Source organism: Petromyzon marinus, chromosome 16 (assembly GCF_048934315.1).
Source record: "Petromyzon marinus isolate PM22_M1 ecotype Great Lakes invasive population chromosome 16, UKy_Petmar_22M1.pri1.0, whole genome shotgun sequence".
NCBI lineage: Eukaryota > Metazoa > Chordata > Hyperoartia > Petromyzontiformes > Petromyzontidae > Petromyzon > Petromyzon marinus.
The window spans coordinates 11508557-11530497 of record NC_133682.1 but is presented as its reverse complement, the minus strand read 5'-3'; the positions used below and the strand labels follow the sequence as shown (position 1 = coordinate 11530497).

At 46.4% G+C, this 21941-nt stretch overlaps 1 protein-coding gene across 15 annotated transcripts in view; it reads left to right on the top strand.

The window, feature by feature from the left end:
- Positions 1 to 21941, top strand: part of LOC116942827 (protein furry homolog-like) — a 296076-nt gene that overhangs the window by 217478 nt on the left and 56657 nt on the right. For all 15 annotated transcript variants that reach the window (XR_012941831.1, XM_076067514.1, XM_076067513.1 and 12 more), the window contains 18 exons: positions 595 to 719; positions 1366 to 1423; positions 3019 to 3110; positions 3761 to 3933; positions 4615 to 4775; positions 5774 to 5884; positions 7768 to 7922; positions 8712 to 8811; positions 9503 to 9671; positions 10264 to 10592; positions 11590 to 11730; positions 12818 to 12986; positions 13840 to 13942; positions 15112 to 15212; positions 15871 to 16015; positions 17069 to 17172; positions 19508 to 19696; positions 20238 to 20466. Coding sequence is in view for 14 of the 15 variants with exons in the window: in XM_076067514.1 (XP_075923629.1) it covers positions 595 to 719; positions 1366 to 1423; positions 3019 to 3110; positions 3761 to 3933; positions 4615 to 4775; positions 5774 to 5884; positions 7768 to 7922; positions 8712 to 8811; positions 9503 to 9671; positions 10264 to 10592; positions 11590 to 11730; positions 12818 to 12986; positions 13840 to 13942; positions 15112 to 15212; positions 15871 to 16015; positions 17069 to 17172; positions 19508 to 19696; positions 20238 to 20466 (2654 nt within the window). In the remaining variant the exon portion in view is untranslated. The remainder of the gene's footprint in view (positions 1 to 594; positions 720 to 1365; positions 1424 to 3018; positions 3111 to 3760; positions 3934 to 4614; positions 4776 to 5773; positions 5885 to 7767; positions 7923 to 8711; positions 8812 to 9502; positions 9672 to 10263; positions 10593 to 11589; positions 11731 to 12817; positions 12987 to 13839; positions 13943 to 15111; positions 15213 to 15870; positions 16016 to 17068; positions 17173 to 19507; positions 19697 to 20237; positions 20467 to 21941) is intronic.

Genomic DNA, 21941 nt, shown 5'->3' with positions numbered 1-21941 from the left:
AATCCCAGCACTCGAATCACACGCAATGCCCGATGCACAAACACGAAGGAGACATCGATACACTCCACTGCTCCTGATGGGGTTGTCTGGCTTGACGACCTGATATGTAGTTGTTTCCCTGCTCAAACGCGCGACGGGGTGGCGCGTATATTCATCGGTCGCCCAGAGCTAGTCGAAAACATTCCTCATTCTCATGGTAGATGCCAGGTTCTCTGTACAGTGGCCACTGTTGACTTGCCCTCAACGTTTTTATTGGCTCACGGTTTTAACCCGTATCCTTTCTCCTGTGAGGAAAACACTCCAACCCTGCTGCCACCTCGCTGAATTGTACAACTTGTTCATACACGTTTGTGGTGTGAATTCTTGTGATTCTGGATTGTGTTCTCATACAATTATTATTTCCCGGCTCATTTATACAGTCTCATTTGTGATGTTAATAATGTTTATATTTTGCTTATAAGTAGCTGTCATATAACATTGGCAGCTAATTTTCAGAAATCAAAACCGATTTGGATGACTAGCCACGAGGCTCGTCGCTGGTTGCGTATCTGACACAGGTGCCATGTGCGCCCTGCCTCTGCTGTGTGTGAGCAGAGTGTGGGGGGCTCATCCCCGGCTGCCCTCTTCCACTTGGTGGTACCGCTCATGCGCTGTGAGAGTCTGGAGCTCACAGAGTGCTTGGTGCTGGGTCTTGGGTGCACCAACTCGGGCGCCTTCCGGTAAGCACTGCCTAGATCGGTGTGCATGCGTGTGTGCATGTGTGCATGCATGTGTGCATGCGTGTGTGCATGCGCGCATGTTAGGGGAGGAGTGTTTAATGCACTGCTCTACAAACCCGGCCACCCGAGTTGGATTCTCTCTCATCGTCAACACCAGTGGTGACTATCTGAATCGGTCCTGGGCCTCTCCTCGGTCAACTCGGCTTCAAAATGAGTACCTGATGCAGTGTGCAAACATCGCCACTTGGGAGAGAAAGGCAGCTGGGCATGGTGCTGGCAACCTACCCCGTCGTGTGCCATGCTGGCCCTATTTATAGGTGGTCATGAAAAGCCCTTTCCCCAACAGTCTGCATGTCTATACAGGAATCTGCCTTCTTTACATATGGGGGACAGTGGCACAGTGGTTTGTGCTCTCATTATGATCGAAGTGAGCTGGGTTCAATTCCCATTCAAAGATTAAATCCATGGCATGTGGTATTATGCGTCTGTCCTGGGCCTTTACCATAAGTTTACCAAGCTTTAAATGAGAACTCAGTAAAGTGTATACACAGTAGCACTCGGGAGACAAAAGTGAAGTGGCTTGGTGTTGGCCACACAACCCCCTTGCATGCCGTGTTGTAACCTAACAGGTTGCTCTGTCTTGCAGTGAACTGATGGAGGAGCTGAACCCGATAATAAAAGAGGTCCTGGATAAGAAGCAAGAGGTAACGTGACTCCTCTTTGACTCAAAACGTCTGCTTACAAATAATTTTGCATGTATGTATGTTGAACTCCTTTCGCACCATACATAGCCAACCATGCTAATCGTAAGTATGGGTCAAGGACAACAAACTAAACACAAAGCAGTTCTAAATAAGTGAGTTTTCAATATAGATTTAAAGGTGCATAGCTCCAGTGGCTTCCTAATATCAGCATAAATATCTTTCAAGCCGCAGAAGTGCATCTGAAAGTGCGCGATGCAGCGACCATCTTTGTTTGATGGTTCGCCAAGAGCCGCTGCGAGGATGACCGGAGTTTGTGATGGTTACTTATGCTCCTAAACGAGATCAGCAATGTATTGCGGTTCATTTGTGGCAAGCACGTTATGTGTTATGAGTGCAACCTTATAATGTAACAACAAGGCTCCTCTTTTCTATCATCGTGAGTTTAGTCCTCACCACAAGTTAACTGAGACCATTATCTCTCCTGGGTCGGTAAAACAAGCACCACAGTGAGAAGTCAACAACATTGTCCTATGGATATAATGGTCCCTGGCATATTCATGTTGAATTTCCACCACTGGCTCAGGATTACCTACCAGCGGATAGTGCCACATCACGATGCTCATTTGAACGTTTGGGAAAAAGAAGTACAGTAATTTAATTGTAATATTAATGTCGTAATTTTAATTGAGCATCTGCAATCTACAGTGTGCAGAATAGGGCTCGGCTTCAGTGATGTACAGAGCTGCTTCTTAAAGAGCATTTAATAAATTCCTTTGCTTTCAAATCCAGGCTACAATACCTCTGTAGAGCCGTGATGATTGGGACTGATGCCATTCATTATTAAATTCACACCAAGACTCGGAGCTTCCAACATCCCATTCTCCATCAGGCTGTCAATCACTGCCTTTATTCAGGAGTTCAGTCCATTCTTGTTGAATAATGTGACCTTCCTTCAAAGACGCCTGAAAACCTTTTCAAAATACAGTTGTGCATGAATCTAGGAAATTATTTATTTTCATTTTTGTAAAAACTGAAGTGTATAATTTTCGTATGTATTCATCAGTTTAGATATAGATCACAAAATGTAATGCTAAAATACAACAAAACCATATCATATAGCAAATGTAATACACCCCATTTACTATACAACACATATAATTATGCAAAATAGTTGTGATGATCTTATATATTTGGTGACTTGAAATATTGTTTGGTTAATGAAAGTGCATAAGGCCATACTGCAATTATAAACAAAAGCAAATTAATACTGTCTTCAGGCACCAATGAATGTTGGATAGTGCTCATCTCAGATGAGTGAACTGCACTGGGCCAGCTATGTAAATTCCACTTTTTTCTGAAGCGTCAAGTCTATCCATCAGAGAAAAAAAAATGCTTTCTACAAAGCGTTATCTGCTGCATGATGAGCTGTGTATTTGTTGTTGTTGTAACTTTCTGACCTTCACCAACTGGACATCTGTGAAAAAGAGCTTCATAGCTCATCGGATTTCTCCATGATGAATAAAGATTCTGATTCTACAAATCCTTCCATCCAGAATTGAATGTCATTACGTTCATCGTCGCCCTTTCCCTTACAGAATGTGCGTAAGAGAAAGAAACGAGACATCCTGCGGGTGCAGCTGGTGCGAATCTTTGAGCTTCTTGCCGACACTGGGGTCATCAGCCACAGGTAAATGCCGAGCCAATTATCGGTAACTTTTCAAATGCTCAGACAGGGACCAATATAGGCATCTTGGCAATGACAATTAAACTAAACCTACTAAAACTAAACAATTTTTATTTTTATTTTACTGGTGAAGCCCACTGAACTACAGTAAAACCTTGGATTGTGAGCATAATTCGTTCTGGAAACGTGTTTGTAATCCAAAGCACTCGTATATCAGTTGTGATCACGTGACGCTCGGCAGACAAAGCGCAAGACCTCGCTCGTTTATCAAATTAATATTTATTTATACATTTTGTTCGTCTTGCAAAACACTCGCAGACCAAGTTACTCGCAATCCAAGGTTTTACTGTACATCTCTCACGATCACTCTTTTTCAAAAACGACCTGGCCACAAATGATAGATCAACGAAGTGGCTTATCATGTGGAAATTTATAGCAGCTAAATAATCTAAATGCATGTTTCTAAACGTGGATGGAAAAACCGGAGGACTCGGAGTAAAATCCACGCAACCACAGGGAGACAGACGTGCAAATTCCAAATATACATGTGTCAGGTTCGGGATCGAATCCACGCCCTCCTGTCTACCAGGCGAGGCAGATACCATCTTGCCACGATGATGATGATGATGTTGATTGGTCGGTGTGCCGGACAGGGGTAGCGGTGGTCTCGAGGCAAGCACGCACACTCTGAGCAGCTCGCTGCTGGAGTACGTGGACCAGACCCGGCAGCTACTGGAGGTGGAGAATGACAAGGACTCGGACTCCGTGCGCGACGCGAGGATGCACTTCAGTGCACTCATCGCCAACCTCATCTCGCACCTTCCCAGTGAGGACTCGCACTGTGTGTGTGCGCCTGTGTGTTGAACTTATTCTGCACCGTACGTAGCCAACCGCGCTAATCGGACGTGCGGGGGAAGGACAACAAACTAAACACGTAAAGCAGTGAATCTGGGTGACTTGAAAGTGCTTAGATCCAGTGGCTTCCTAATATCGGAATGAAGAGCATTCCAGATGGCCGCAGAAGCGCATCTGAAAGTGCCCAATGCAGTGACTGTCTTTGTTGTTTGATGGCCAGCCAAAATCCACTGTGGAACAGCAAGCCCAGTGCTTTCTATGGGTTCGGCCTATCACTGATTATGTCACTTTTCATCTGAAATGGAATGAGGTAGTTCAGTTACTGAGTTGCCAACTCTTGAGTTCCTGGTTGTAATACCTGAGCAGGGGCAGGCATTCATTGGGATTTTCTGTGACAGACAACGGAATACGGAATATATACCACGTGAAAGCTTGTATCAGTTTAAACAGTAATTGCTTCCCTGCGAAAATGGGTGTGGAGCAGTCTTTAAGTCCTGACATTGCTGAGAAAATATATATTTATATGGTGATGACCAGTCAGAATAATGTGACCCTCCAAAACAGTGGCTGCATGTTTCCTTTATAGGTCACGTTTCACCTAGAAGTGACATTGCTGCTCTGTGTTGCCTTTCCTTTCACTTCTTGTGAGCAGTATCGGAGCGACGCTGGCTGTTCCCCCAGCAGAGCTTACGGCACAGTTTATTCCACCTTCTCAGCCAGTGGGCAGGGCCGTTCCGTCTCATCTCCACGCAGCTCGAGTGGAGTACGGAGAGGAGTCAGCCCATCACACGCCAGAACTTCCTCGCTCTCAAGGTGACCTCGCCGCTCTAGTTTTCCGCGGTATGCGCCCAGTCGCTCAACTCCATGGTGCCCTGATTCCAGACTACTTGCACCTTCAGCTGATTATTGCCAAGGTCAAGAGGTGACAATGGCCAATGGCACCACGCCACCTTCAAAAGCTAGCTCTTACAGTGTCCCACCATCTAGGTTTAGGTATTACCATTGGTTGCTGATCTGTGGGTTTTCTTGAGGGCCTGTCATGATAATGTGCCACCCTCTCTCATGCACACATGATCCACCCATTGCATAATCCTCTTCCTGATTACTCTCCAATACTTTTCTGCCGTGCCCTATTCTGAACTTTTAAGTGGCTTACCTTACCTTGCCATGGAATTCCAAATATTCCTCTCATCCATATTCGAAAACTTGTTTTCTAGTTGCTTTGCATGCATCTATATTTCAAGGTCAGAAATGTATTTGTAGACGATTGTGTTAAAAGCTAGCTGATTGATGCACACAGTGCAGCCATTACCCGTCTAAAACATCCATCTCTTTGTACTAAAGTTGCCCTCTCTTTGAAGGTGGTTTATGCGGTCAATAAAAACTCCACCTTGCAAAAGCAACACATTCTCACAACCGCGTGAACATGGAGCCGCACTTGAGTCGGTCACTGTTTGGGATTCAGCGTCATGTTAAGTTTATTATTCAATGACTGCTGTCGCAGCATTATTGCGATGACAGAGGTGGTGCTGCGGTTAAAGTGCTCGACTCCAAAATTGGCAATTTGTGACTTTAAAGTCCAGTTAAGATAAAGGCACAGGCCTGAAATCGTTTGCTCACTCCTCTGCTGGCAGAAGGACCTCCGATAGATGAACCTGTAGAGGGTCACTTTTAAAGGATATTCTATGGATGTATGTTACCTTGCTTTTAAAGGTACCGTTTTATCAGAAACGAATGTTTGACGGTAACCTTCACAACAACACTGCGTGGTGCAAGGGAGGCTTTCTGTTTACGCTGCGTGTTGCTCCCAGGCTATGGCGGCCGTGCTGTGCTGCGGTCCCCTGCTGGAGAGCGTCGGTCTCCCCATGGACGGGTACCTGCAGCGCTGGTTGGACAGCATTCTGGGACATCCGGATCCGCAGGTAAGTCGGTGAAGGAACGTTATTGTTTTTATTGTTTTGCTTGTTATATCCCAGCAGAGCTCTCACTGATTCACAAGGGCTCGTCTTCAGGAGGGCCCTGTCAGTTTTTTGCAGAAGCGGGCGGGAGGGGGTGGGGGGGGCGTTCTGGCTGTTGAGTACAATCCCAGTGGAGTGATATTGCAGGGTGCTTTGTCAGCATTGGCATGTTTTTCCCCCAATACCAGTTTCATTCGGTGTTTCCATTAAATTAATGAAATAATTGTTCAATATGGAGCAATATACTTTGGGGAGTGTCTTCATTGTGTTGACGATTCATTGCAACGCTAATGCATGCATGCAAAATATACATTACTATGGACGTGTGTACATACTCGATGGATGAATTATTATGACTGCAATGTACATGCGTGCATGTATTTGTATCGAATCCTTTTTTTTCATGCCGTATGGGTCATGGCGGTTATTTGACCGCAGTTAACCATGCGGGTCAGTATGGGTTGGCGAGGGTGGGGAAGGGGCATTGGAAGGGTGGCAATATAGGTCGGTGAACAGTACTTTACAATACAACGTTGCACTGTATTCACCTGTACTGTCTGCGAAATGGTGATAAGCCATGAGCACTTTCCAGATTCAGCACTACTTAGTTTCTAACATGTGACGTGATCGAGTGCGTTCCATTGATGTGTTCGTAGGAAATATATGCAGGGGTGGCGCAAAAAGTCAGGGCAAATAGGGTTATATTTTAACAAATCACGTGGGATTATTTAATTTATTTGAATGCATGACTTCTTGAAATTGATTAGGATTTTTTTTTTAAGGTCACAGGTGTTCGTCTTGGGACATTTATCATATTGTGTTTCGTCTGAATGTCATTCACGGTTCTGGGTTGACTTTTGTAAACCACGGATTTGAGGTGAAGCCATAGGAAGAAGAAGAAGAATGTGATACGAATAATGATAATACATCAAGCAATTGTTTAGAGAACTTCAAGAATAAACAATTACAACGTTTTGATGCCAGTGTAAAAATAAATGAAATAACCCTATATATACACACACAGTAGATGTGTTCCTGGAGCTTTGTACATTGAATTACTGATAACATTAGTACTACGAGGATCCGTTCCAAGCCTTCGTAACTTACCATTTCATACTGCAAAGACTTCATAACTTAAACGTTAATAATTGTAAACAAAGACGACTTATATTCAAGGTATGGATATTATACCGGACAGTATTAACATAAAAAAGCGATGTAAATAAAATAAACATGGAATAAACGTAATGTTATTCTTATTTGTAAAGTAACAGAGGTCGACGCATTATTTATTTCTGTGCATTTAAATATTATTTTGGTTTTATTTTTTTTTGCTTTCTGTGTAAAATAACGGTTAAAAAAGCTCGTTATACCGAAACGTTGTTTACCAAATATGCGCATGTGAGTGGTATTGCTCTGTATGTGTGTATACGTAAATCCTGTTGACGAATGTTAAAGATTACACCTGTGATCTTTAAAAAAGACGGCAAATCCATTTCAAAAGAGAACTAATGTGCACATTAATGTGAACGGAAGTCGGCTTGAAGTAAAAATGAAATAATCCCTGGTGTGGACCAATTAGTTTCAAAGACGATGCATATACTATCAGAGTGTGTTTTTTGTTTGCATTCTGACCACTAGTATATGTGGTTAATGCAGACATGATTCCTTGTAAAAGGTTTCTGTTTGGTGTTTTAACATCTTAACGCCTGTTTTGTTGCCAGAAAAAAGGGGAAAACCTATTTTCATATTTTGGCATTGGCAAAGGAGGTCCCATGATGGCATAATCCCATGCGATTTGTTCAAATGAATGCAATAACCCTACGCGCCCTAACTTGTGTATTTAGGTGCACCAGCTGGGCTGCGAGATGGTGGTGCTGCTGCTGGAGCTGAACCCCGAGCTGAGCTACCTGCTGCAGTGGGCCGTCGACCGCTGCTACACAGGCTCGCCGCTAGTGGCCGCTGGCTGTTTCACCGCCATCGCGACCACCTTCACCAGCAGGTCAGAGCTCACCCACATGCCCTGCGCTCATTGCACCTCACGTGTGTGTATGTGTGTGTCTGGTGGGGAGCGGTGGTGTAGCGGTTGGCGCGCTGCACTACGAAGCACAGCAACCAGAGTTCGATTGCCACTCACGGCCACCACCAGTGACGATTAATTGAATCGGTCCTGGGCCTCCCCTAGGTCGACTCAGCCTCAAATGAGTACCTGGTGCAGTGTGTAAACATCACCACTGGGGAAGACAAAGGCATCCGAGCGTGGTGCTGGCCACCCACCTTCATAGGTGCTCCCTAACAGCACTTGCCTCAAATGTCTATTGAGGCTATGGGGGTGGGGATTTTTGTCTTTATGGGGAGCGGTAGCAAAGTGGTTGGTGCACTGCACCCGAGTTTTATGCCCGTTCGTGGCCACCAACACCAGTGACAAATATCTGCGGTGTATAAACACTACCACTCTTGACGACAGCCAGCTGTGGCGCTGCCCATCCACTCCCTCGTGTAGCTCTATGAAGGATCTTTGTGTGCGTGTCATTCCTCTGTCAAAAATATCTGTAATGATTCACGCCCTCGCAGTTTGGTGAATTGTCACAATTTGGCAATGCAATTTGATTTTAAAATCTATTCGTTAATTTTTTTCCCCGCTGTAGTGTATATAGCAGCCTTTAGTGGCAGTACCCCTAATATCAGACGTGTGCCTTCTTGTAGAGTCCAATACTTTGTGAATAACAGCTGATGGCTAATGTGGTGGCTATAATGGGCCCCTGTGTGCTGTTTGCCGTGTGTGCGACAGGGACTGGCCAATGGGCATGGTCACTTTGCTCAACCTGATCCTGTTTAAAGCGGCTGACCCATCCCAGGAGATCTACGAGATGGCACTGCAGCTCATGCAGGTGTGCATTCAAATTCACTCTGAAGATTGACTGAGGCTTTTGCTCCGATAAAAATACGATGCTGTTGTATACAACAGATATAGACAGACAGGTGCCGGGGTGCAGACCTTGCAGTTACTTACTGACACCCTCTGCTGGCAGGCTGAAGGGTCTCCACCAGAGGAAGCTGTAGAGGGTATTTGGCCTGCTGTTACACACTGGCCAGATATATTACAAGAGGGGGGAGTTACCCACACTTTACTGCTCCACATGTGACCTGTCAGTCAGCTAACTGTAGTGAACACCTGTGTACTGCTGGGCGGGGGGCGGGATTTAAGAAACGTTCCCCATTGATTTAACTGCCACACCAGAAGATTGAATCGAACCGGCGACCTCCGGATTGCAAGCCGCCGTGTGTGCCGAACCATTGCGGCAGCAGCATTCCATGACAAGAGAAATCTCACGATATGATTATCAACGTCGAAAGCGCATTTAGAAAAAGAACATACGTTATTCCTTTTGCTTTTAGTTTTTTGGATCTCCTCAGAATTAAACTGTGTCCGTGTTACTGGTGTCTCTTAATAAGATGACGATGATACAATGTGCATTTCTGCACACACGCGCACACCCACACCACCAGTACGGGTGAATTACAAATCGCCAGCAGACGCCCGCAGTATTAACCGTGGTTGTCGCTGTGTCCTTCCACCAGGTGATGGAGGAGAAATTATTTGGGTACACAGAGCGAGACGAGTCGGGAGACGTGGACGGCCTGCTGAGCTCGCCTATGGCGCTGCCTCCGCTCTACTCCCTCTCGGCGTACTCGCTCTCCGAAGAGCTCGCGCGCCTCTACCCCGAGCTCACCCTCCCACTCTTCTCCGGTGCGGACAGAATGCACCCCCACTTCTCCATCACTTGCGCGTGGCTATGGCTGCCTAATATCCTCTAATATGCATGTTGAACTTCTTTCGCACTGTGGACGTAGCAAACCGTGCTAATCGGAGGTACGGGGGAGGGACAATAAACTAGACACAAAAAAAGTCGTTCAAAAGAAATTAGTTTTCAATCGAGATTTCAAAGTGCATAACTCCAGTGGCTTCCTGATATCAGAGGGAAAAGTGTCTCCAGACAGCTGCAGAAAGCGCATCTGAAAGCGCGGTGCGGTGACCGTTGTTGTTTGATGGCCAGCCAAAAGCCGCTCTGTGTCTTCACACCTCCGAACTCTTTGTTGCCTTTCCCCCGCACCTCCACTTAGCATGGTTGGCTACGTACGGTGCGAAAGAAGTTCATACATACATACATCCATACATTTGAAGTTGCACGATAGATTAATCAACAGTGCAGCAGCAGTGCGCAGGTCTCACAGCCTGACTAAATGCACCTGTGGCAGGATTCAAACCTGTCGACCACTTCACGTGCTCATGCTTCGATCCCACCTCCCCACCACCGTTGGACCCCCGTCCACCCTTACAGAGCTGAGCCGGCGCTTCCAGACCACTCAAACCCCAGGCCGCCAGGTGCTGCTCTCCTACCTCCAGCCGTGGCTCAGCAACATTCAGCTGGTGGCGGGTGGCGCCGGCGGCGCCTGGGGCCTCCCAGGCGATGCGGGGAGTGTCGGCGGCGGCGGTGGTGGCGGCACGCCGGAGCGGAGCGCCGTCGAAGGCGCCGGCTGGGACGAGGAGGAAGATGCGGAGGCGAGGCGCGACTCCGGGCAGGGACGGCGCTGGCTCAAAGGCTCCGGCTGGGGGTCGCCGCTCGCCACCGCGCTGGTGCTCAACAACCTCCTGCACATGACCGCTCAGGTACGAGCTCCCAGAGGCATCGTGGTCGTCATCATCATCGTCATCGCAAGCCGTGATCGATCCACTGTTGGATGAGAGCCGCCTCCCCTAGCTGTCACCCTATCTTTCCTGATCCTGATGAGGATTGCTTGTGTTGCGATCGAAACGTCGTTATATTTTTATTATGATTTGTATTCACTTTACTTTAATTATTTTATTGTTGCTATTTTTTTCTATCTACGTGACTTTACCGAAAGCACCATAGAATATGAATACCTGCAGTCACGAATGTTTTAAGTCAACATTTGATCACAGGGCACCTGTGCACAGGTTTTGTGCATGTGGTGCGAGTTCTCAAGAGTTGGCAGTGCGGCATTATAGAGCAGTGTTCCAACAACTTTGGTGATGTTTTTGTTCATATTGATACAAATCTAACGTAAAAATATTTCTCTGATTAAAAAAAAAGTTGTGGGCAGTGTTCGTCTGCCTTGGTAGCTCTGAGACTGGTAGAAATTCCACATCACTATGGCGGTGGAAAGTCTACCCATATGACAACAACTGTTGATATTCTTAGTTTTTTTGGTAAAGTCACATTGAAAGGAAACAACAAAATAATAAAATTGTTTTATATATATTATTATTTTGTTGTTTCCCTTCAACGTGACTTTACCGAAAAAACTAAGAATATCAATTACTGCAGTCACGAAAGCTTTAAATCAAAACAACTGTTGACTTTCTCCAAAGCGGTACTCAATTTATCATCCCTTTCGGGGTTGCAAGTAAAATCTCCCTCCCACCTTACGTTTACAATCCATGTGCCGTGACCACAGTACCGCTCATCTTAACTGGGTCAACAGTGCACATGCATATATGTATGTACGTTGAACTTCTTTCGCACCACACGCAGTAGCCAGCCGTGCTAATCGGGGGGGCTCGCACGTATGCACGGTGGCAACGTGTTTCTTGCCGGATTGTTTCCCGAGTAATAATCACCGCAACCAACGCTCTCGCATGCCAGTACGGGGAGGGCTTCCCGAGTGCGGAGTTGGAGAGCGTGTGGACGGCGCTGGCCGACAGCTGGCCCGGGAACCTGCGCGTCATCCTGCAGTTCCTTATCGCACTCTGCGGTGTGCGCAGTGAGCCCGACCTGCTGCCCTCTGTGAGTTTCATTTTTTTTTTTTTTTCATTTGGTATGGCCCCGTGAGCCAATTCGGCTCTTGAATCGGGTGCAACCGTAACAAACAAAAAACAGGAACAGGAAACATCTTAAAGTGCAAAGAGAAAAATCGAGGAAAAAACAGCAAAATCTTCCAGAAAATCACCGTATATCAATGCTGTGTGCAAAAATCCCAGTGGGATGCAAGTCAAACAATAACAACCATAAGACAGTTTAGATTTAAGTTATCAGTCTAACTCTGTACTGCAACAAACAAATATGGCTAAACCAAAATGTTTTCGAAATCACCAAAAATGAAGCTATAAAAGCAATGTAAAGGTGATCATAGGAACTGCGATTGAAATTTTACAATAAACGATATGCATAACACGTACTACCAAACTTTGCAGCCATAGCTGACTGCGTGAGTCACTCCATAACAGCAGGAGTATCAGTAATAGTTACACCCATTGCCCCTTGACAGTCCTCGCAACCTTGGCCAAATCACAGCTTAGGTATTGCTTCGAATGTATGTTCCTATTTACCTATGGACAAGAAGCAAGAAACGTCTGCTTACAACTCACTCTGTATGCACAAAGAAAAACAGTTCTAAAGAAATTAGTTTTCAAACTAGATTTAAAGGGGCTTAGCTCCAGTAGCTTCCTAATATATTTGAAGGAAGAGTGTTCCAGTTCGCCGCAGCAGCGTACCGTAAAGCGCGCGATGCGGTGACCACCGTCTTTGTTTAATGGCTAGCCAAAAGCCGCTGCTGCGAGGAGTAACCGGAGTTCGCGCGATGGTTTATGCTCCTTGACGAGATGATTGCTATGAGTACAGGGCTCATTTAAGGAGATATTAGCACCGATCATAGGGCTTGGCATTTATTGATGCAAGTTTATAGTGTTACGGCCTCTCGCGGCGGAACAGTGCTTTTAATTGCTCCTCGTGACGTCTGCCGCCACACTTTGCTTTGCTTTGTTCTCTTGCCATCTCCTACCTCTCCCTGCTCTCTGCTCGTCGATTTTTCTCCTCTGCTTCATGCGTGCTTCCCCTCCCATCGTCACGCCGTGCTCCCTGGCCCTGCGAGCAGATCAAGAAGGTGGTGATCTTCATCTGTCGGGAGAAGACGGTGGAGACCCTGGAAGAGCTGCTGCCCGAGCTGGAGCGCATGGAGCCTGTAAACTCCATCCTCATCCGCACCAAGAACCCGCCGTTCTACAGGCTTCTCACGGGCCAGCGGACCTCCCCGTCAGCCTCTGGTACTGCTCTCTCTCTCTCTCATCTCAGTCCTTGCTCTCACCTTCTCACAGCTCAATTCTTCATCCTTTACCTCATCGTAATAATTTTATGTTACGATGAAGATGATGATGATGATGGTTAGGATGAGGAGCTTGTGAGTTCAAATCCCGATCAGAGGTTGACTCGCGTAATCGTCCTTTTTGAGGCTGATAAAAATGAGGAGCACTTTGTGGAATTATAAAAAAATGTTTTTTCGTATAGATAGGCTGGCTCCCTACCATTTAATGTGGAATTTCCAATACTGGCTCATGAATATCATTGAAGATAAGCACTGTCTCATGCTGGATTGAGCCTGGAGACATTATAACTGTCAACTAGGATATTGATCATTACATTATCCAGGAATATTTTTTAACAAGCTTAGTAATCTACTAAGTTGCTGTAGGCGTTAGCTGATGTATGCATTACGTTGAACTTCTTTTGCACTTACGTAGCCAACCATGCTCATGGGAGGTGTGGGGAAAGGACAACAAGCTCAAAAGCACGTGTGTCAGTAATTAAGAGCTGACCATTTTTATTCTCGTTCCCTGCAGTCACGAAAGCTTTAAGTCAAGATTCATTTTTATTCTCGTTTCATGACCTCAAATATAACGTGTTTACACGTAATTGCAAACCAGTTTGAATGTCAATTTCTTCATTTCTTTCTGAGACCGTACGTACGTGTGTGTATGCATCTTGAATTTATTTTTTCGCAAACGTACCTAGCCAACCGTGCGAATTGTGCCCCCTTACCGGTTCGTGCGGCCACACGTGAACCACTTCTCGCCACCGTGTCACTGCAATTCCCTTCTGCCCCCTTCCCCTTGCATGCAGGCACGAGTTCCAGCAGCCACACGCTCGCAGGGAGCGGTGGCGCTGCCGGGAGTGCACAAGGGCCCGACAACAAGATGGTCAACGGGGCGAGCTTTGAAGAGAGGTGCGCCACCTCAACGCAACCGCTCGGCGTGTCCCCCTGCGCGCACTCAGTCACACGGAGACCTGGTCGCCCACTGCCAACGGTGGCCCTCATAGTGACGGGGAGGCATAGCTGGCAATGGTGAACATCTAGCTAATCAGTCTGCCATTGATCATCGTTTATCATTATTTGAGAGCCCGTTGAGTTCAGTACTTTCTTTTCTATATATATGAGAGACCTGGAGTCAAATCCAGAGGTAAACATCATGTGCAAGCAGTAGAGAAGTGCCGGTCTCTGCTGCCAGCCCTTAGCCAGTGATAGAAATTTCACGTTCCCATGGCAGGGGCCGGTTTCTCCATAGGATGACTGCTGTGGACTTATCACGAAGTGGTTTTAACTTTTTTAGACCTAAGAAATGAACCCCGCAATGCAAAGTTCCAAAAACAAGAATAACAACAGCAACACAAAAACATGTACTGTTCGTACAAAACACTCTCGACCTTTAAGCCTTGTGCAAACCCATCATTTCCTGAAGAACTACTGCATTGTGGTTATCTTGACTTAGGTCGCCATCAAAAACTTAAGAAAATGTGACGAACCAACAGGCAGCAGTGAGACAGACAACTGTAGACCGGTTTCTTGCTTATTAGAACTCATCGTTACGGTAATCTTCAATGCTCGATGCTGCCAAGTCTTCCGCTGGAAACCTCCTATGTGTAGAGACGTGATGTCTACACGACGGGGAGCTATTTACTCGCCTCATGGAATCAATAATAAAAATCTGTACATGACGAGAAAATCCACCACAACAAAAATAAAGAATCGCCTGCATGAACGTTTATGTCCGTGGCAAGATGTTGACTACCCCGCCTGGTATACAGGAGGTTGTGGGTTCGAGCCGGACCCTGGCGCACATATATTTCGAGTTTCCATGTTCTCCCCGTGGTCTTGTGGATTTTTCTCTTAGTCTTCCGGTTTTTCCCTCCTCATTTAGAAACATGCGTTTAGAGTATTTGGCTGCTATAAATTTCCACATGGTAAGCCACGTCATTGAGCTATCTTTTGTGGCCAGGTGGCTTCTGACAGAGGTCTCTGTAGCTCAGTGGGCCTTAGCTGATAAAAAAACAAAGTTTTGTTTATTCTTTAGTTTAATGTTTGCTACGTGTGTTGTTTCTCATCGCCTGGGACAGCCACCCTCACCAGGAGGTGAACTACGGCATCATGAGGCCGCACCCCCGGCTTGAGTCGCGCTACAGCAATGGCTCGGGCAGCTCCAGCGAGGACGACAAAAGTACGTGACCTTAGCAGACTGTTGGGGCAAGTGCTTGTTAGCTCGCCCTGGTGTACAAAGACAGAGATCCCCTGTATAGCCTGTTGGGGTAAGTGATGTTAGTGAAACCCAGCGTGCAAACACAGATCCCCCTGTATAGCCTTAGCCAGACTGTTGGTGCAGGTGGTGTTAGCGAGAGCACCTATGAAGGCCGGCACGGCACACGAGGGGTGGGCGGCCAACACCACTCCCTGGCCTCCTTTGTCTCCCTAGTGGGTGATGTTTATATGCCGCAAAAGGTACTCAGGGAGCCTTCAGAGTTAATATTACCGAAGAAATCTAGCGATGCTGTTATCCTTAGGACAACACATTTCCATGAACACTATGTCCTGCATGCTTCATGTGCCACTGCCATGTATGCTGTCCATGATGCGGAATGCCATCCGCTCTGTTAACGCGTCGCTATTTGTGCTTCCTTAACACGATGACGGGAATGTTTTGTTGAAGCGCTTCGAAGCTTGCTCCATTAGCGTTAATGCAATGCCCGATACGCTCTGTTAACGCAATGGGGTAGGGGTAGGGGGTGGTGTGCGACGCGTTAACAGCTGAGCCGGCGTACATGGCCAAAGGGTGCTCTGTTAACACAATGGGGGGGGGGGGGTTGTGACGTTGTTAACAGCTGAGCCAGCATACATGGGCTGGAGGGTGCGGATGGCGGAGGCAACACGCCCGGAACCCCTGCCCATGCCTGCCTCCTTAGGCTACTGGGCTCGTCTTACAGATCACCTGCCTGAGACCTTCAGCCAGGCCCCTCCCCTCCACAGGTGAGAGGGCATGGGGTATGCTTGTTGAAGTTTTCACCATACATAGCCAACCGTGCCAATCGCAGGTTGCGGTACTTTTGTTATCGTTTGTTTTGATGCAATTAATTTAATTCGGGTTTTTTTTGTGCTTCTGAATTCTCTACGCACCAAACCCAAAGGCAACATTTTTTAAACTTGAGTGTGAAGGTTAAAGGCACAGCCCTCCAACTGTTCACACAGGCCACTGCTGGCTGAAGAACCTGCACTATACCGAAGAGGCCACAGCAGAGAGGTAGAAAAGGAATCTTCAAGACATGGTTTGAGTCCTGAGCCGTTAAATTAAAAATATATGAGGGACCAGGACACAATTCACGAATAGACCATCACATCACCATCAGTCCTCCATAACCACATTTGTCTTATGTCCCCATGAAGTTATGAATAATCATAAGCTCTGATTTTTCCTCACCAGATTCTTAAAAACAGATCCCAGGACAAATGCTTTCGCAGCCCCTGTTCCATTAGCAAGGCAATCAAATCATGAATACAGAGAGAAGTAGTGAGAGAAATCTATTATTATTATTGTCGTTGTTATCCAGGTGATCTCATGAATGATTGACTCTTCTTCAGGGATTATATGGTGTAAAGATCCAATTACACTGTTCGCAAGAGTAGGCCTGTTGTGTGCCAGTTCAATTATTTAATGGGAATATACATATCATTCATGGCCCCTTACTGCAAATATTGTCAGGGCTCGACTGAAAAAAATCCATAACATTCAGTAAGACTTTCCTCATTCAACAAGTGTATTAAAAATTAATTAACACAAAAGTACCGTATAAAATACGAAGTGGAATTAAATATATGCAGGGTGTGAGACACTGATGAGAAACATTGTAATTGATGCAAACATGCAAAATTCTGCACTGTCACCTTAAAGTATCGATTGTGGATTTATATTTGTTTTCTATGATCAAAAAAATTAGTAAAAAGTGTTGGGTGGAGGGGGGGGTCTAGAGAAAATGTATCATGTACCAATTCTGTACTGACCGGGCGGCGTGTGCTCTCACACAGGTGCAGCATCGCGATGATTCTGCTGACGGGACTCGTAGTGGACCATGGAGTGCATTTGGAGTGGAGCATTCATTTACCTGTGCTCCTGCACGCCGTCTTCCTGGGTTTGTTCAGCACGCACTCGTTTGCATTTTGACCACAAGTACGGTGGTTAGCGCACGCATGATTCCTTGTAAAAAGGTTTCAGTTTTGTTGCCGGAAAAAAGGGGACAACCCTATTATTATTATTTCTTGGTATTGGCAAAGGAGGTCTAATGATGTAGATGCTTACCCCGAGCCCTCATTACTTTGATAGTGCATTGTCTTTGAGCTGTGAACGCCTTTTTGGCGTCCTCTGGTCTAGCACCAATTGAGACGAGGCTCAAAAGAAAGCCGTCTCTGTGTGGACCAATCAGTTTCAAGGACAATGCTTCATATTCTCAGAGTGTGTTTTTTTCGTTTGCATTTTGACCACAAGTATTATGGTGAATGCACACATGATTCCTCGTAAAAAAAAGATTTCAGTTTTGTTGCCAGAAAAAAGGGGGAAAACCCTACTATTATTATACACACAAAGTGCTCGCCACAAATGAACCAGAGCACCTCGCTGGTCTCGTCCAGTCATGCTCGCGACGGCTTTTGGCTGCTGGCCATCCAACAAAGATGGGGGCCACCGCATCGCGCGCTTTCAGATGCACTTCTGTGGCCATCTGGAACGCTCTTCCTTCCGATGTTAGGAAGCCACTGGAGCTATGTACTTTTCAATCTAGATTAAAAAAAAAAATTCTTTCGAAATGCTATTTGTTTGTCCATCCCCCGCACCTCCCGATTAGCATGGTTGGCTATGTATGGTGCGAAATAAATTCTGCAGACATAAACTTCGCACCATGTACAAGACGCAGTGCGTTTAAGGTTGAATACCTTCGTATCAATAGACGTGAGTGTGATGGTCCTTATCGTAAGTGAGAGCGAGCAAGCAATATCAAAATGTGTGCAGCACAATGAAAGCTCTATTACAGTCTCTTTGTGCATCAATGGAAAGCGATCGTGAGAGATGTACAGTAAAACCTTGGATTGCGAGTGTTTTGCAAGACGAGCAAAAAAATTAAATACATTTTAACTTGATAAACGAGCGAGGTCTTGCAATACGAGCAGTACGCATACGCTTTGTCTGCCGAGCGTAACGTGATCACAACTGAGCCGATGGTTCTTCACTCTCACTCGCTGCGGGATTGTGGGTAATCGTCTCCCATGCTCAGTCTCAGTCGGCGTGCCTCACTCGTATAGTCAACATCCGTGCGAGCGTATACTGTTTACTTTAGTGCTGTGACCACGTGTGTGTGCGTAAAGCATTTTTTTATTTTGTGTCCAAGTGTCGTGAGTTTTTTAGTAACTGTACTGTAACAATGGCCCCCTCCTCTCTTCTCGTCTCCCTCACACCAGCCACGATTACATTTAGTAAATCAATTTGATTACTTTTTAATTAAATTTAAATAATAAAAATATAAAAAGTATTTTGTATTAATAATTTTTACATGAATATTTTTGGTGTTGTGGAACGAATCATCTGAGTTTCCATTATTTCTTATGGGGAAATTCGCTTTGATATACGAGTGCTTTGGATTACAAACACGTTTCCGGAACGAATTATGCTCGCAATCCAAGGTTTTTTTTTTACTGTAGTGGCTAATATACAAAGTAGATTCAATGGCTTCAGTTCTCTACTAAACTTTAGTTTCACCAACGTGCCAGCACAAATTCTTCTTCACCAAGACACTTTGTAACCAGGGTCCTCCTTCATATACTGGGGTGCATTCTAGCCACATGACTACAACCGTTGGCTTGTAATAACGTGGGACTCATTGTATTAACCTTTAAGGCATCGTGCATTGCATCATCCCCTGGCTGGTATCTGAACCGTGCACTTTTAAATTGTGAGTTAAACACATGAACCCAGAGCGTCATCTGGTGATGCTAAAAATGAGCATATCGTACTTGGTGTCCAGGATGCTGCCACGATGTAAAGGTTTAGCACACTGGGCAATGCTGAGGTTGCCACTTTGATCTCCCAGCGTGGCAATTGGAACATTTTCCTAAATCCCCCATCCACCCAGCAGCAGTATGAATGGGTTCACCGCAGTCAGTCGGCACGTCTGCGTGTGGTGGGTTAGAGTGTACTTACTCCCACCTCTTCCAAGACATCTCTGGCCAAATACCTTCCAGAGGGCTCTCGAGCTCCCCTATCGTGGAGGCCATTCCACCAGCAGTGGCGTGAGCAAGACATTTCAGGGCTGCGCCGTTACCTTTTTTTTTTACAATAAAATGCTAAAGCTGATAATATTGGTGCTCAAGGCGACGATGACGGCGATGATGGCGATGATGGCGATGACGATGACAGTGATGACGGTGGTGATAATGCTGATGACGATGCCAATGTGTGGGGTAAACCGCGGTCCGCAGGCTTCGACCACCAGCACCCGCAGGTGCCCGAGCACAGCAAGCAGCTGCTACTGCACCTGCTGCTGGTGCAGGTTGGGGGGTTGGATGTCCACCGCTCGGTGGCACGGGTCCTCCTCGCCAACCGAGACATCAACCACAGCAAGATCCTGGCCGTGCAGGCATCGCCTGCCCAGCACAGCGCATTCCTCGGTGAGACTGCCCAGCACTACGGAGCTGCGAGGGTGAAAAGAGGCTGGGGTGGATATGTGAAATACACGCCATTGGGAATAAACTTCCCCTGTACATTACCTACGATTAGAACGGTTGGCTACGTGTGGTGCGAAAGAAGTTCGACAAACATTAAGCAGTTCCCCTCCTTAATCTCCTTCCCTTCCTCATTTAAAGCGTACCTCTGCTCCATTGCCCATTCTCTTCATCTTCCCTCCCCTTGTCCCTCCACCCTTTCCCAGTCGTGATCCCTCTATCACTCATTCCTCAATGCATGCTCCCTGTCATCTAACTTATTATTTTCTGTGACTGTGTTTTTTTAAACTGTTGTCAGGTGCCTTAGCCAATTATATTAGAACTGGCGTGCCAGAAGGCTGCATTTGAACTGGTGACCTCCGGATCACAGGGTCCAGAGTGCTGTTGCACCACGACAGCTCTCCGCCCCAATTTGAAACGTACCGCTTATATTATTTTTTTTATTGTTGTCATCATCGTTTTGTGCGTGCCACGTCCCATGTTGCAGGAGCCAGCGAGCTGCGTCAGATCTCGCAGAGTCCCTCAGCCACCGACTCGGGCCTGAGCCCCAGCTCGACGGGCTCCAGCCTGAGCCTGGGCAGCATGGGCGAGCACGCGGCTGCTCACGCGCCCGCGCCGCTCCACGCGGCGCTCACGGTCGCGCCGCCCGGCGAGCGGGACGCCTCGTGCGACGTGGAGGAGAGGGCACGCGCCCTCGTCCATTTCATCAGCACCAGGTTCGCCCGCCCGTGCTTTCTAGTTGAGCCGCGCTCGCATCTGCGACCCAGAGGGGGGGTTTTTTTTTTTTTACACACAACTCTTATTAGCGATTTACTTTTTTTATTATTTTACCAGGGAATGCCCACCGAGCTATTAGTTACTCTTTCAGAAGCGGACCTGGTCACAAATGATAGCTCAATTAATTGGCTTATTTGGACTTTTTTTTTTTGCATCCAAATACTCTAAATGCGTGTTGATTCTAAATGTGGATGAAAGAACTGGAGGATCTGGAGAAAAATCCTACGCGACCACGGGGAGAACATGCAAACTCCAAATATACAGCAGACGCCAGGGTCGTGATCGAATCCGTGACCTCCTGTATACCGGGCGGGGAAGTTAACGTATTTCCACAAAACGCTGATCACAGAACAGAAGGGGAACAGACACTCCGCAAACAGCAGCCCGGCTTTGGTGCGACATGGCCCAATGAAGGGGGGAAATTGGGCTCACTGCCCCACCCAGGTGCAGACCACATGCGTAGACATGAAGGTTTTTATGGGGAGGTGAGAGTGGTAAGGGGGAGGATAACGAACATACTGGAATAAAGAAAGGGACAGGGGGAGGGAGGAAGGGGAGGGGGGAACTAGGGGGAGGGGAATTTTGAGGGGCAACCCAGGGTTGTTAAGGAGCAACCAACCATTCATCCTTACCCACGTGTATAGATCTGTTCAATGTTCGTGTGCAATTTTATTGAGGGGAATGTGTGTTGTCTTGTTGTGGTCTGGACTTCTCTTGCTGTTGTTTTGCTACTCTGCCCAAGAATGGTAATTGGTGTACTTTTGCAATTTGAACATATATATTATTTCTGTTTTACATATTTATTTTTAAACTTGATTTGAAGCTTTCGTGACTGCAGGAATTACTTTTTGGTTCTTTCGGTAAAGTCACGTAGAAAGAAAATACAAGAAATAACAGAATATGACGTTTCGATTGCAACACAAGCAACCGCCATCAGGTGTGAATGCAAGCTCGGAGAGAGACACAGACACGGAGAGAGACACAGAGAGAGAGAGAAAGACACAGTGAGAGAGACAAACACACAGAGAGAGAGACACACACACATAGAGGAGAGACATAGAGAGACACACGCAGAGAGAGACGCACACAGAGACACAGAGAAACAACGCCTCTGTGACGAGGCATTTTATATATATAGAGAGGGGGGGGGGCAGATAAATTAGCATGTCAATGAGAGCGCCAGGGGGAGAGAAATTGGAAGGTTTTTTTTGTTGTGTGTGTCTCTCTGTGGGTGTTGTCTCTCTCTCTGCGTGTGTCTCTCTCTCTGGGTGTTTGTCTCTCTCTGTCTCTGTGTCTCTCTCTGTGTATGTGTATGTGTCTCTGTCCATGTCTGTGTTTGTCTATCTCTCTGTATATGTGTCTCTCTCCGAGCTTGCATTCACACCTGATGACGGTTGCTTGTGTTGCAATCGAA